Raw genomic sequence first — 15,382 nt, forward strand, 5'->3', positions numbered from 1 at the left:
GGCACAGTCTCTCACCAGGGCCTCCTCCATTACTCCATGGCAGATGGCTTTCTTGCCATCAGAAACCCCCAGCAGCGTGTGACATCACACAGCATGAGACTCCAAGCATGTTTTTCCAAGTCTGGTCTCTAGCTCTTTACATAAAGCCATGAGGATTGAGTACTGAGGATCCAGCCTAACGACTTAATGCAATTTACTCATTTCCAAAACGAGATCATCTAAGAGTCTACTCCCTTAGTAACTTTAACATAAGACTTTGGGTATTAAACTACTGTGTGAGTCTAGGGAGAAGAATCGTATTCACACAATGCAATGCATGATGTTTAATTTTTACTATGATAAACATGTCAAGATCCTATTAGTTGGGATCAACATTGTGGTAAAGCACATCATGCCATCATCTGCAGTGCCACAAATCTATATGGGAGCTGGTGTGTATCCTGGAAATCCCACTTTTTATTTATTTATTTATTTATTTATTTATTTATTTATTTATTTATTTATTTATTTTTATTGGAAAGGCAGATATACACAGAGACAGAGAAACCTTCCATCTGCTGGTTCACTTCCCAAGTGGCGTACTGGCTGGAGCTGAGCTGATCTGGGAGCCAGGAGCCCAGCAACTCCACTTCTGATCCAGTTTCCTGCTGGCAGCCTGCAGAAGACAGTGGAAGTTGTCCCAAATGCTTCGGTTCCTGTAACAATGTGGCAGACCTAGAAGCAGCTCCTGGCTTTTGACTGGCTCAGCTCTTACTGTTGCAGCCAAGCTGGCCCAGCGGCTCAGCCCTGGGGGAGAGGGGCCGACACCATTGGCACCTAAGCTGCCCAGAAGTTCGTTCTAGCAGTTTGGGGATGGGTTAGTACAGGGACCCAAGGGCTCACACCCAGGTGAGGAACAACTACAGAGAGAATGCCATGGATAAGGCCACTGTACTTACAGGTAAACGAGGGGGCTGAGACTGAGTGGTTTGGAGGGAGGATCCGAAGGACCTTAAAAGGTCAGACCGATGCACCAGCCCATGTGGGAGACCTGAGTTGGACTAGTTACCATTGACCACCAATGAACACCACCCACTGGTACTCACCAAAGCTAAACCTGGGGCCCTGCCTAGCAGGGCTAGATCACAGTGCCCACCAGTGAGAGTCTCACCCCTACAGAACTGCAATCTCCACTGGCATGTGCAAGATTTGTGGCAGGGAATAGGCCTGGTTGGGGAGGTAAGGGGTGCCCCGACTGGGTTGTGTTTCCCGCTAGTGAGAAGAGGAGGAATGGCAGCAGTGGGCTGGGCGGGAAATGGCTGCAGTCTCTCTAGGCATTGGTGCGGACTGTGTCTGGGCTGCACCAGACTAGGCTAGACTCCAGAATCCACTAGTACTTGTGAGAGTCAGGGAGGGTGTATGACAGGCTGAGCTAGGTCTTGGTTCCCGCTGAATCATGTGAGAGCTGTGTCTTAGTATAGACCAGGTGTTGCTGGGCTGTAACACCCAATAATAAGAACCAGAATAGGTGTGGGTCAGTTGGGCAAGGCCACTGTTCCTACCAAGACAAGAGGTGGACTAAGCCAACTTCAGTTGAGGACCCACTGGTTTGCTTCAGATCTGCCACTGGGAGGAGATTTGAAAGAGGAGTTTGGGGAAATCTTTGTGAGGATGCAGTCCCTGCAGGCAAGCACAAGAATCAAGGCTGGGAGCAGCCCAGACCTGGCCAGGTTACAGTACCCACTGGCACACATGTGGGTCGGCTCGGAGGACAGGCTATGCTGGGCCAGTCATAACATCTACTGGCAGATCTGAGAGCCAGGACAGGTTGCAGGATGCTCCAGGTCACACCTCAACACCAACCAGTTCACATTAGGGATGCAAAGGTAAGGCGAGATAGGTCAGTATGGGCACAATGGGTGCAGTGTCCGTGAGCCCCAAGGGCGGAGAGTCTGGTGGGGCTTGGGTTCTAAGGTCCAGCCAATAGGACCCGCCTGCATGGTGGATGCCAGGTTCATGAGCCCCTAGGACGGGTGTTTCAGTGGGACCTGGGTCACCTTGTTCTGGGTCCTTGGATCCACTTGCATGGTGGGTGCAGGGTTTGTGAGCCCTGGGGGTGAGGGGCCTAACAGGGTCTTGGATGGTTGGCCCAGGGCATCAATGGCATGGGGAAAACTCACTGACCACCCAGGGGCATGTTTGTGGAGACTTAGCGTGTGGATTTGCAGGGGTTTGGTGATGGCACAGGTGGCGGCATATGGGGACCTGTAGTCTCATGTCCAAGACTCGTGGTTTCACCATGGAGTTTATGTATCAGAACTGGGTCTCTTCAGTGGAAAAGACAGAGCAGATGATGTCTGACCTATGGATATGGCAACCCATTGGGACCTACAGAGGACATGTGGTACCATAGCAGAGGAAGGAGGGCAGAACAAATTGGACAACTACCCCAGTCAAACGATGACAGCAACTATCTAGGCAAATGGAGACCCTAAGTTCAACTATGTCAACCAATGGACACTGGGAGGGGTTCCTCACCCTTGGATGGTGCGGAGATCAACAGCATTTCAAAACTACTGAAACCACTTGGGCAGAACCCTCGGAGCTTGCACTACATCAGGGTCCCTGGGTTGATATTGAGTGGCCGTTCCCCATCACAGGGTACTGAAAGGTTGTGTGGCTGGATAGGGCTCCTCCCCTTATGCTCCCCCTTCCTCCAGATACAAAAAGAAGAAAGAGAAAATTTGGAAACAATGATCACACTCACTTTTCCATAACCCTCAATCCTTCCCACCTGGTCAACTATGTAAACATCATCAAAAATAAAAACAAAGAAGACAATGAGTCTTTAATATAAAAAACACAGAAGGCCATCAGTTGTGTGAAAGTTGTAAGAGCCCAGGTTAAAAAATAATCCTTTTGACTGACAGATGTTCCTACCATACTTGTTTCAGTGAGTGCCACGGTTTGAACATTAGTTTGAAGATTTGATGTGCCCCAAAGATCCTTGCATTAAAATTTTGGGGACCAATCAATCCAACTCAATTGCGTTCCAAAATTGCTACTTCTAAACACAATAATTGCATCATGGTCTGATACTCTTAGTACATTTTCTCTAACTCGAAAGATATAAAGAACCAGACAGTATCTCAGTGAATCTTCTATGGATTATACAAAATCTATTGATTAAGTCAGAAGGAATTGACAATACTGAATTTTCCTGTTTGTGAATGCAGAATATCTATGCATTTATTTACTTATTGGATTTCTTTTATCAGAGTTATATTTTTCCTCATACAAATCTATTAATAATTTATTAGCTTTATAGCTAAGTATTTAACTTTTCAAAATATAAATCATATTTGCAATTCAAATGATTCATTGCAGATATGTGAAAAAACAATTTGTTCACATTAATCTCTTATTGTACAACCTTTCCAGAAACTGAAATAATGGGCTTGCCATAAGGAACTCTGTGTTGATGTGGGCTCCATCTTAGATGAGGTACCTCCTAACCATGAGACTGTAATCCAGCAGAGAAAACCACATCCTGCTTGGAAAGGATGTCCAAGCATGACTAGGAGAAAAATGAATTTCACCTGGTACAGTAACAAAAGCTTGCAAAGTTAGTGTTGAATAGCTTTTCATGTCTAAGGAAGTTCTGGATTGGCTCAGTGCATCAGCACAGTCCTCCTGGATCCTGCCTGCGTTGTGCATTTGGTCTTTATAAACCTCACTGTTTTGGAGCTTGGATTGAGAGATCACTGGGGTCACAAGCTCACTCTTGACTGCCAGTCGGTGTGTGCTGCTCCTTTGTGTCAGCTCACTTGGGACAATAAAACAGAAATCCTTTTATCTGGTAGCTCTGGATAAGGGTGCTCTTACACCTACAATCAAGAAAGCCTGTTTTGTCTGTGAAATGTATAACAGGTTGGAAGGGAAACAGGCCAGAAGCAGAATCCATGAAGGAAGCTTTTGTATGACCCTCCAGGAGCTAATGAGATCTGGAATAATGACGCTACAGCAATGATGGAAAGACAAGAAGCAATAAAGAGGTGGCTGCCACAAACATGCCCCTCCCCTTTGTGATTATGGGTCTTTTCATACACAAACCTCTCTTCTGAGGCCCTTGTTGCTTCTTCATCTAGCTTCTAATTATTCCTTAAAATTCAGTGTAAGAGTTAGGCTTTCCAATAATCTTCACCCTTTATTATCTCCCCTCAGTCTATGCAGAGTTCTTCACTGCATCTGGCTATTTTACATTTGTTAATGTGCATTGTGCCTACTTATGTGATTATCTCCTTCATGAGATTATGAACTTCTGACTGAGCAACACAGTAACCAGCCCAATAAGCACATGCATAAAATTTGATGAACACTCACAGCATTACTTACTATGTGGCAGCTATGATGTCAGAATCACAGAGAACATTTTCTTTTGAAAAACAAATCACGGGCCCAGTGGCATGGCCTTGTGGCTAAAGTCCTCACCTTGAATGCGCCGGGATCCCATATGGGCGCCGGTTCTATCCCGGCGGCTCCACTTCCCATCCAGCTCCCTGCTTGTGGCCTGGGAAAGCAGTCGAGGACGGCCCAAAGCTTTGGGACCCTGCACCCACGTGGGAGACCTGGAAGAAGTTCCAGGTTCCTGGCTTCGAATCGGCACAGCACTGGCGGTTGCGGCTCACTTGGGGAGCGAATCATCGGACGAAAGATCTTCCTCTCTGTCTCTCCTCCTCTGTGTATATCTGACTTAGTAATAAAAATAAATAAATCTTTAAAAAAAAAAAAAGAAAAAAAATCACAGAGCTTAAAACTGAAGTTTAGGAAGGAACGACTGAACCCATGTCAGGACATGATTACTTCCTCAAAATGTTTAGTTTTGAGCAATCTTGTTTCTGTAAAGTCTGCTTCAGCTCTTCAGCTCTTCCTGTTTCCACAAAGTGGGCAAACTATTTTAAGGAACAAGTTTCAAAGTCTGAGATTCGCATGCTCACACTCTGCACAAGAAGCTGGTCTGTGAAGCATAAGGTTTCTCTTTCCTGGAGCTCAGAGTATTTCTTCCCCTGCCCAGCCCTGGCAGATCTGTCAGACTGGAAGAGAAGTAGAACAAATCCTGTGAACCTGGAAGTCACCGTCCTCGTTCTTCAAGGAAACCTGAATGCAGAGAACTGGTAAGAGCAGAAACTCCTGCCCTGGGAGGCTGCGGTGACCAGGGCAGGCACAAAGACTGGGAGAAACCAACAAGAGCCTAGGTGGGACTGAAGGGAAGAAGGGAGGAAACCAGGCGTCTGAAGCCATGAACATCAAGCGCATCACTGCAGGTCCAAGAGAAGAATGGAATTTTCCAATGCAGGAAAAGGTCTTCTCACCTCAAATCCCCACTTATTGGGCTATAGGCTCTTTGTAAAGATTCTGTGTGAAAGGAACATGATTTTCTTTTCCTTTTTTTTCAAAGATTTATTTCACTTTTATTGGAAAGGCAGATTTACAGAGAGAAGGAGACACAGAGAAAGCTCTTGTGTCTGCTGGTTCACTCCCCAGGTAACCCCAGTGGCCAGAGCTAAGCTGATCCAAAGCCAAGAGCCTGGAGATTTTTCTGGATCTCTCACGTGGGTTCAGGGTCCTAAGGCTTTGGGCCATCCTCAATTGCTTTCCCAGGCCAGAAGCAGGGATCTGGAAAGCAAGTGGAGCAACCGGGACATGAACTGGTGCCCATATGGGATCCCAACATGAGCATGGCAAGGATGTAGCCACTGAGCCATTGTGCCAGGCTCAGTGATTTTATTTTCTTAAACAGCTAGGAAGTCTAAATAACTAGAATTTAAAATTTGACTCTTATTGTGTCTACTGTTGTCATTCTCTTTCCTCTTCCTACACAGAGATGGGGTCAGACCTTGGAAGATGTTTGTCCCTCCTCCTCCTGCTGCTGCAACTGTCAGGCGCCGTGGGTTCTGATCATACTGAGCCCCAGGACCTCACCAAGGCTCGCTGGTTTGAAATTCAGCACATTCAGCCAAGTCCGCTCCAATGCAACAGGGCCATGAGGGGGGTCAATAATTACACCCAGCACTGTAAGAAGCTTAACACTTTTCTGCATGACTCTCTCCGGGATGTGATTAATGCTTGCAATACTCCCAAGATCATCTGCAAAAATGGTCAGCACAACTGTCACAAGAGCTCAAAGCCAGTCAACATAACCCACTGTAAATTAACCACAGGGTGGTATCCTGACTGCTCCTACAGTCACATGGACCACTTCAGATTCTTCATTGTCGCCTGTGACCCCCCTCAGAAGAGTGACCCTCGCTACCCCTTGGTTCCTGTACACTTAGATAAGGTTGTCAGAGGTTTTAAACACTTCCTCTTTCGTTTACTAAAGCTGGCCTAGAATTTCTTCTGTTTTTTTCTTTTTCTTTTTCTTTTGTTGGAAGAAGAAAGGAGGCCATTGGGAACTAGGGAGCTTACTGGACCAGCACTGGGACATAATGAAAGAGGATTTGGTTCTGCTTTGGATCTTTGTGTATTGAGAAAAGCCATAGGGCAGAAGGGTCCCAACCTCCTAACTTTTGAACTTATGATTTTGCCAAACTTTGTGGCAGTGAGCTCACAGCAGTGAAACCACTCCTGTTGCACTCAGATGAGCATGCATTAGAGATTCCTATCAAGTCACTGCCTCCTTGCACTAAAGAAGTAGTGTTGTCTTAGGTTCCAAGCTACCTTTAAGTCCTCCATGGGGCTACTGACACTTCTCTCCATCTGTGCCTTTGCGACAGAAGAGCAAAGCATTCCTCCTTTACTTCTAGCTCTCCTCATGGCTTTCCATGTTTTCTTTGCAAGCATTGTCTGTGTTTCTTTGGGGGGTGGAACACATCACATTGTGAGCTAATGGTACTTTCTTTAGAATTTTTTAATTTATATGAAGAGGAAAATTTTCATGTATTTTATATATTTAGTTTAAAGAACATACTGATGCAAAAAGAGAACATATTTATACTTCCCACTGAATCTTCCCTCCTTCACTTCTTGCTCCTCTCTTACTGTTCTTTTCGCTTTTACAATGACATAGTTTCAATTTGCTTTATCACAATTTGCTTTTGCACAAGCTTTCACACACAGATCCAACCTGGGTAGAACTCAATCCAGGTCCCTCAGGTGGTTGGCAGGAACTTGAGCCTTTAAGTCATCACCTTGTCCTCTCTTGTGAGCTCATTTAACTTTCGTTGTGATTAGTTACTTTTCAAAACTTAATGCCAATAAACATACACATTAACTAGGATTCAAACAAATAAATTCATATTATGATTTTACTTGTTTAATATTTTAAAATCGAAAACACTACAGTTCCTTATATAGCAGAGCTTCAAAAAGATCATGGAAAATGAAAGTGATAAGTTCATTTTGTTGTTTTTTTTTTTTTTAAAGATTTTATTATTATTATTGCAAAGCCGGATATACAGAGAGAAGAAGAGACAGAGAGGAAGATTTTCCATCCGATGTTTCACTCCCCAAGTGAGCCGCAACGGGCCAGTACGCGCCAATCCAATGCCGGGAGCCAGGAACCTCTTCCAGGTCTCCCACGCGGATGCAGTGTCCCAAAGCCTTGGGCCGTCCTCGACTGCTTTCCCAGGCCACAGGCAGGGAGCTGGATGGGAAGTGTAGCTGCTGGGATTAGAACCGAAGCCCATATGGGATCCCTGGGCATTCAAGGCGAGGACTTTAGCCGCTAGGCCACGCCGCAGGGCCCAAGTTCATTTTGTTGTAAAACGTTTATCTGAAATTTGTTTTTTCTTCTCTACAGTGTTTTTAAAATGCATCAAAATTAAAAGGCATAAAAAATTAAAAGGCATGTTTCTTATTCTATTTTTTGTTTTATTTTTCTTTTGGTATTAGTAAACCAATATTTATTTATCAACCTACTTTGGATGGATATTTGAATGTTTCCAAATTGTCACCTAAAACAACATTGCAATGAATGAATGAATGAATGAATGAATGTGGATTTCTCTCTAGGTGTATGTGGAATTTTTTTCACTAAATTTTATGTAGGGATGAAATTGCTAAGTCATAACACATGTCCAGTTCTACTAAAGACTATCAAATTCTCTTTACACTACGATTTGTAGGTTGCATTTACCAAAACTGTCCATACCAAGATATTTCATCCTGTAATTGCTTTTGTGGTGTGAGTTGACACTACTTTACAAAAGTTGGGATAGCTGTGCACTTCCCAGAGAACAGGTTAGTCTTAGGAACTCACATCTAATGAATAAAAAGCCACTAATGTGGCACCACCTGAATTGTAAGACCAGAAATACAACTGTGGCTTAACTGACCCTCTTCATCTGGGGACAATCACACTTGACCCATCATCAGGCAGAAAGGAAGCCTATGCATCGGTGGAGACTCTAAATACATACTCAGTTAACCAGTCTGACTCAGCCAGAATCCATTACTGGACATGTGGATGAGTGAATCTTCAGATACCTCCAGCTCCATGGATTGAAGTCTTCCAGCTGTGGTCACAGACACGGGAACAGAGAGAACCTATTTCCCAGTTTTGTGATCCACTAGGAACATGAGATTGTTCCATCCTATCACACTTTCGGGTCATTTGCTACGCGGATATGGTAACTGAAGTTTTGGTTGTACAATTCCATACTTTGAACAGAATCTATGGTAGTTGAGTTTTGGTTTGTCCGTGTCCTATCTATAGCAAAACATCATACTGTCATGCTCTTTCATTTTTACAAAACCAGCGTATATAAAACAGCACACCAATATTGTTGTATAGGTGTGTGCATATGTAATAGTATCTTTAAATTTTCAACACATAGCATAATACCTGCCACTAATATGTTCTGATAAATTAATATATTCCTTCTGTTTGCTGAACATTTTTGCAAATCATTTGCATAACTTGTTATGTTTAATCTGTATAACCTTAATGAGCATTATTATCTTCACTTGAAAATATGAAATTCCTTCCAAGAGATTAAGTGATTTAAAAAAATCAGACTTATGGGCCTGGCGGCGTGGCCTTGTGGCTAAAGTCCTCGCCTTGAACGCGCCGGGATCCCATATGGGCGCCGGTTCTAATCCCGGCAGCTCCGCTTCCCATCCAGCTCCCTGCTTGTGGCCTGGGAAAGCAGGAGAGGACAGCCCAATGCATTGGGACCCTGCACCCACGTGGGAGACCCGGAAGAGGTTCCTGGTTCCCGGCATCGGATTGGCGCGTACCGGCCCGTTGCGGCTCACTTGGGGAGTGAAACATCGGATGGAAGATCTTCCTCTCTGTCTCTCCTCCTCTCTGTATATCCGGCTTTCCAATAATAATAAAATCTTTAAAAAAAAAAAAAGAAAGCATTCATGAGTCCATGACCTAAACATTTGCAAAAGTCCCAGCTGTCAATCCTGTTGCATTCCAGTATTAAATTACTAATATGTGAATGTGGAGAACTTGTTCAAGGCATAGCACCCATCCTCTAAGAATTCAGGTTCCCTAAGGCTTGTTTGGTTTCAAACATTTTTGTGAACAATGTTTTTTAAATCTATGCTTCTTGGAAGAATCATCACCGACTTTGCATGGTCCCCTCCTGCCTTCAAGTAGATATGTCAAGCCCAGCACAATGACTTGATTGGCTAATCCTCCCACTGCAAGCACTATGATTCCATATGGCTGCTGATTCATGTCCCAGCTGTTCCACATCCCATCCAGGTTGTGACCTGGGAAAGCAGAGGAAGATGGCCCAAAGCGTTGAGACCCTGCATGCACGTGAGAGACCTGGAAGAAGTTCCTGGCTCCTGGCTTTGGATCAGCTCAGCTCCGGCTATTGTGACCACTTGGGGAGTAAACCAGCAGATGGAAAATCTTTTTCTCTGTCTCTCCATTTCTCTGTACAACTTCATTTCCAATAAAAATAAGTGAGTCTTTTTAAAAAAGATTTATTTGTCAAAGAGAGTTTCCAAGAAAGAGTTAACGTGCTCTTCACTTGAACTTAGCCAAAAGGCCGAGAAGTGATTATGAATGTGCTCTTATTTGCAGCATGGCATACTCTCTCCACAGATAGGGGACTTCTCATGAACGAGGTGCCTATGATGTTTCTGTCCTTGGTCGTGCTTGGTCCGCCACATGACAAGATGTGGCCTTTCCTCTCCTGGTGTTCTCCTACTCAGGGAACTTGTCATCCCCGCAGGCTTCCTGGCTGTGTAGGTTTGCACCTGTGCCACTGCCTTTACCTATCATTTACTTCCCCAGTGGGAGCTTCTCAGTAGTCCTGGGCTGGGGAAAGTGTGTGAAGCCCAACAACCAGAGCTAGTGAATGTGCAAATGCAGAGAACTCCCAAGTTTTCTGAAAGTCTCAGCCCGGATGTTCTTTTAGCACTAGAGGGAGGGAAAACATCAGGGCTGGGAACAAATATGACATAAACTTTGGAAAATAGTTAAAAGAAACACACCTAGAAAGTTAGATATGTATTTTTTTCCTTCCTCCATTCTTCTGTTAAGAAGTAAGATTCCCATTCCTGCAGAAATGCAAAGACGGTAGCTTCCCGCCTGTGAGTCTTCTTCCTCATTTCCAGTCCTCAGGACCAAGGACTCACTCCAGTTAAGAAAATTACAGTTGCTCTCCCAATCAGGTAAAGGCAATGACAGGCTGATTGTACCAGTTAGAGAGGTCTGTCTCTAGTTCTGTAAACTTTTCCAGTTTTGCAACTGTAAATGAGGGATGACATGCTGCAGTTAAGGGGTGGCAGAAGTCAGACAGACTCCTTTGGATAGTGTAGAAGAAGGATAATCAAGCACTGAGCTGGCTCACAGGCCAATTACCCTGGACAACCGCGAAAGAGTGTGCCCTCCACCACAGCGAGAGAACCACAACTCTACAGCACTTAGCGAGACAAACCAGGAGATTTTCTTTGCAAGTCAGAATCCAGCTGCAAAAAGGAAGTTGGAAGAGCTGGGTTCTAGTTCTACCTATACCACTAACTAGCAACAGACTATAAAAGCAAGTCACTGCAAAAGCAGAGGTTGCTTTAGGTCAGGGACAGCAAACATGTGGCACATCTAGGCTTAGCTCTCCCACATCTTCAGTGGCGACTGCCCTTTCACTGTGTAGAATGTTTTCTAAGCATTTCAATGAACCACTTTTTTTTAAAAAGATTGATCTATTTTTATTGGAAAGTCAAATATACAGACAGAAGGAGAGACAGAGAGGAAGATTTTTCATCCACTGATTCATTCCCCAAGTGACCACAACAGCCGATCCAAAGCCAGGAGCCAGGAGCTTCTTCTGAGTCTCCCACGTGGGTGCAAGGTCCCAAGGCTTTGGGTCATCCTTGACTGCTTTCCTAGGCCACAAACGGAGATGGAAGGGAAACGGTGCTGCTGGGATTAGAACTGGGGCCCATATGGGATCCTGGCATGTGCAAGGTGAGGACTTTAGCTACTAGGCTACTGCACAGGTCCTCCAAAGAACCATTTTCAGTTGAAGTTGACATATAAGCAGAAATCTACTTGCTAACTAGCAATTCTTTAACCGTTTCTTGCTCTAAAAATCTAGAATTCTGATTTTTAAGAGTAAATAACTCAGATTTTTTGGCTTAGTATAGCTCATTCAACATAAAGGATAAGGGAAATTCAAGATCAATGTTTTATAGCCTTAGCCTTCCGGTAGTCATGCTCTCCTTCCTTCTTTGCCAGAGAATTACAGTATTTGAGTTTTACCCACTATGTATACAGGCTGCAGCTCCCCTGCATTCAAAGCAACCTGCAACAGTGTTACATTCAGCACCAAGGAATCTACACAGAGAGAAGTTTTTTTCAAGATACTCAAATTCAAGGGTCAAAAAGGAAGGCGTCTAATTACTCCATTTGCCATACAACAAGGCTAATAAAAATAACACTTGAATAAGAAAACTTCAGAAATCATGACAGTGATTACAATTACATTTTATTGAAAGAAACAGTGAAGAATTAGCAAGGGACCCCAGTCACAACTCATTCATCACCCCCAAACTGTGTGGAAACAAGACCCAAAAAGGGTGTGTGGGGGGAAGAGTCCTGATTGGAGTTGTTTTCCGTATGTTAGGGAAGGAAGCAGTACATGCAAGTGTCAAATAATGGGACTAGGCTGAAGACGGGGGAAAGCATTCCATTTTGCTCTGGCCTTACTCCTCTGAAGTTTCATAGTGGACAGGCACAAATGGGTTCCCCTGGCAGGCCACAATGATGTATCTGTCTTTCTGAAAGGTCTGGTACCTGCAGTTAGGGTACATGGATGGATTCAACAGGTGGCAATCTGTGGTATGCATTTTGCACTTGCTCCAGTAGCAGTTGGTTTGGCCGTCCTTGCAGATGACATTCTCTTGGAAGCAGACTGCCTGAACCTTTTCTAAAGGTTCATGCACAAAGGTGTTCAGTGGCTTGCAGCCCTGTGTCATATCCTGCTCTTCCATCTTTTGGTTGCAATAGGTGCTGCTGCGGGGAAGTGTTGGGTCAATGTGCTGCCATTGGAACTTCAAGGCCAGGGAGTCCACATCAAACTTTGCCAATCCCAGCACTGGCAGCCCCAGGACTAGTGAGGACAGGACAACAAACTTGGCCCAAGCCATAGTGGTCTCACTCTTCTAGAAGAGTCTAATTAGGAAAGAGAGAGAGAGAAGGGAAAGCATCCTCTTAGAGAATTCCTCGTCTCCTTTGTGGGTTCCCCCGTTCACAAGTTCACTCTCACGTCAGCCAGACGTCTGTCGTCTTCCTGAGAGGTTTTCCAGGTGAGCAAATGCACACCTTTCTCCAAGTGTGTTTTCCTGCCACTTGTTGGAGAGAGGCCTTCTATCCCTCTAGGTGGTGACCTACACATGACCTAAAATTCTAGGAATACTGTCTTTGGATACTGCTGTCTCTTTGACACAAAGTATGCTTAAAAAATAAGATACATGTAAGTCCAGTGTGTAGACAGCTCATTGCAGATCCAAACTACAGCCTTGCACTATCATAAGGATCCTATCTGACAGACTGTTGTTTTTAGAACTCAAGGGAAATTCATTTCAGTGCCAGACACTGGCATCTAGAAGGATCTCATTAAATTCCGGTGAGAGCTGTTTTCCTCCCTCCAATTGCAGGCTGCCTCTTCTCCAGCCCCATGGGTATCTTTGCAGCCCATACCCTCTGCCCGTCAATGATTTATACTTGACAGAAGATTTAGGGGCACTAGTTTCAGCCAAACCTTCTGATCCATAGGTCAGAAGCTGAGCACAGAAGCTACAGGTAAACCAAAATCCCACATTTAGGAGTGAGAAAAATACTAACATTTCTGACTCCCTTCTTTCCAGTTCTCAGGTGGAGCAGCTCCCGAAATCAACGCTTGGGCCACTCATCTGATCTCTGGCCTGACTGCTGGAGAGCATGGAAAGGCAGTTTCTGCAGTTACTCAGTCCCGAGGTGCACATTTTATAACCAATTGTGAAGGGGGTTTGGCTTCCAAAAAAAAAAAAAAAAAAAAAAAAAGGGAGTGGGAGGAATATCTTGGGTTCCAAATAGGTAAAACAAAGACAATGTGAGGAAGTGAGTGGGGAATGCACCAGGCCACTCCCTTTTCAGGACTGCTGGGAAGAGTGAATCACCGCCTCTAGGAGTCTTTCCTGCCATGTAAACCTCATCTGATACTCCTCACTTCAGGAGGAGTATCAGCAGTGGAGCCCAGATCTCACAGATCCCCGCATGCTCCAGGTTCCTCTTTGAGGTTTATCTTCCCCCAAAGAGCCCTTGAAAGTTAACACTTCCACGGAAGGGGGAAACTCTCTTCCCAAGGGTCCTGGAACAAGCTTGGTCACAATTCCTTATCTCGCAGCAGCACCTGTCCTGGACAGGTAGAGGGATTGCAGATTGTTCTGCTGCTCCCAGATAAGTTCCAGGATCTGGAGAAGAAAATCAGGGTGTATCTGAACAGGGGGAAGTAGCTACTTTCTTCACAATGATCTTAGTTATTTTAGTTCTTAAAGACTTCTTGTAAATGATGGTTATTGACAAAGTGAATAATTAACTTTGATCGATTTCTTTCTCTCACTTTGGAGTACCAAATAGGATGGGTTAATGCAATGTTCTTTTAAGAATAATTGGTAAAGATTGAATTTCACTCTTTAGGAGAATCAAAGAGGTACAAACTAAATGAGAAATATGGCTCCACTTTAACTCTCTGGATAGTTCTAGTGACCATCTAGCTTGTCCTTTGTAAAGTGTTGCTAACATCATAGTTGTGTATTAACACGGATTAGAAGCAAATGTTCTATCACAGCACCTATATGCAGAGGATTTATTAAGATGCCCAAGATATTCACAAGTGCATTTTATAATACTCCTTCTACCAAGTCTCTACTTGACTTTTGGTAACATGGAAACCTCTGAGATAGGCACTGAGTGAATGAAGAAGGCATTTATTGGCAAGATTGACTGAACTGGCTAAAGATAGTGATAGAAAGATAACAAGAGCATGGTCAAGTCCAAGGTAAAATTCCCAGCTGGTTTCTAGAAGTCATGCACAAGTATGCTCTACAGAGGTTTCAAGCACTGTAAGTTGGAAGACTGTAAGTTGTGTGGGAGGCATACAAATGTTTTAGAGACAAGTGCATTCCAACAAGGACCCTGTGGATGGTTGGAGGATATGAGAATGAGGACTTATCTCTGGGCAGGATGGCACTGGTGATGGATTTGACCTCTAGTGTTCTTGTGGAAGTCTGAGAGGATAGCCAGAATTCAAAGCAGGACACCCAGAAGAATGATCATTGAGACATAGAACAGAAGGTAATATGTAATTGGTGAAACATTCTGATTTATATATTCAGAGATTTCAACATATTCAGTGCACCGGGATGTTATATGCACCTGCATGAATCAAACACTTACTGAGCAAGGACTCCATGCCAGGCAAAGCACTAGGTACTAGGGATGCAAGACCCTCTCCAGTTCCATAAAACCTCTAGCCCCATAAATTCACCAGATGTGGCCCTTCATCTGCCTCCACACACAACCAGTTTGCAAGCAGTAGGAGAGGGAAAGAGCATGTGCAAAATGAGTTTCATCTTCTCACAGTCTCTCTGTGTCCTTTCAGTCCTCTTCCCTGTCTCCTATTTTGTCTCTTTTCTTCCTTTCTTAAGTGTTATATCCTCTGGCCTGTTTCATTACACACCTCACATTTTGTGGCAGCATAAACATATCCCAGACTTCAACAACATGGCATAGTTAGCAATTTTGTTCTTGAAAGCATAAACACTTTACAAACTTAATTTGCACACTCACTTCTTGAAGAAATTTTGCATTAGTACTTAGGTGAATGTTTACCTTAATTATGATGTGTGACAGAAATAAATATCTAAGGCATGGTTGTTAAGAAAGAGTGACTTGGGG

At 44.1% G+C, this 15,382-nt stretch overlaps 2 protein-coding genes across 2 annotated transcripts; one reads left to right on the plus strand and one right to left on the minus strand.

Annotated features, from left to right (window-relative positions):
- Nucleotides 1-4,841: 4,841 nt before the first annotated feature.
- On the plus strand, nt 4,842-6,376 carry RNASE6 (ribonuclease A family member k6). The gene is made up of 2 exons (XM_058665361.1): nt 4,842-5,136; nt 5,860-6,376. The coding sequence occupies exon 2, from the start codon at nt 5,864-5,866 to the stop codon at nt 6,368-6,370; it is 507 nt and encodes a 168-aa protein (XP_058521344.1). The 5' UTR covers nt 4,842-5,136; nt 5,860-5,863; the 3' UTR covers nt 6,371-6,376.
- A 5,724-nt stretch (nt 6,377-12,100) lies between these two features.
- Nucleotides 12,101-12,612, minus strand: RNASE1 (ribonuclease A family member 1, pancreatic). Its single transcript, XM_004599829.3, has one exon. It carries the CDS (start codon nt 12,589-12,591, stop codon nt 12,148-12,150), a length of 444 nt encoding a protein of 147 aa, XP_004599886.1. The 5' UTR covers nt 12,592-12,612; the 3' UTR covers nt 12,101-12,147.
- Between the last annotated feature and the right edge of the window lie 2,770 nt (nt 12,613-15,382).

Source organism: Ochotona princeps, chromosome 6 (genome assembly GCF_030435755.1).
Source record: "Ochotona princeps isolate mOchPri1 chromosome 6, mOchPri1.hap1, whole genome shotgun sequence".
Lineage (NCBI taxonomy): Eukaryota > Metazoa > Chordata > Mammalia > Lagomorpha > Ochotonidae > Ochotona > Ochotona princeps.

Coding starts and splice junctions, on each gene's coding strand:
- RNASE6 (XM_058665361.1), top strand. CDS start 5,864: ATGGGGTCAGACCTTGGAAGATGTTTGTCCCTCCTCCTCCTGCTGCTG.
- RNASE1 (XM_004599829.3), bottom strand. CDS start 12,591: ATGGCTTGGGCCAAGTTTGTTGTCCTGTCCTCACTAGTCCTGGGGCTG.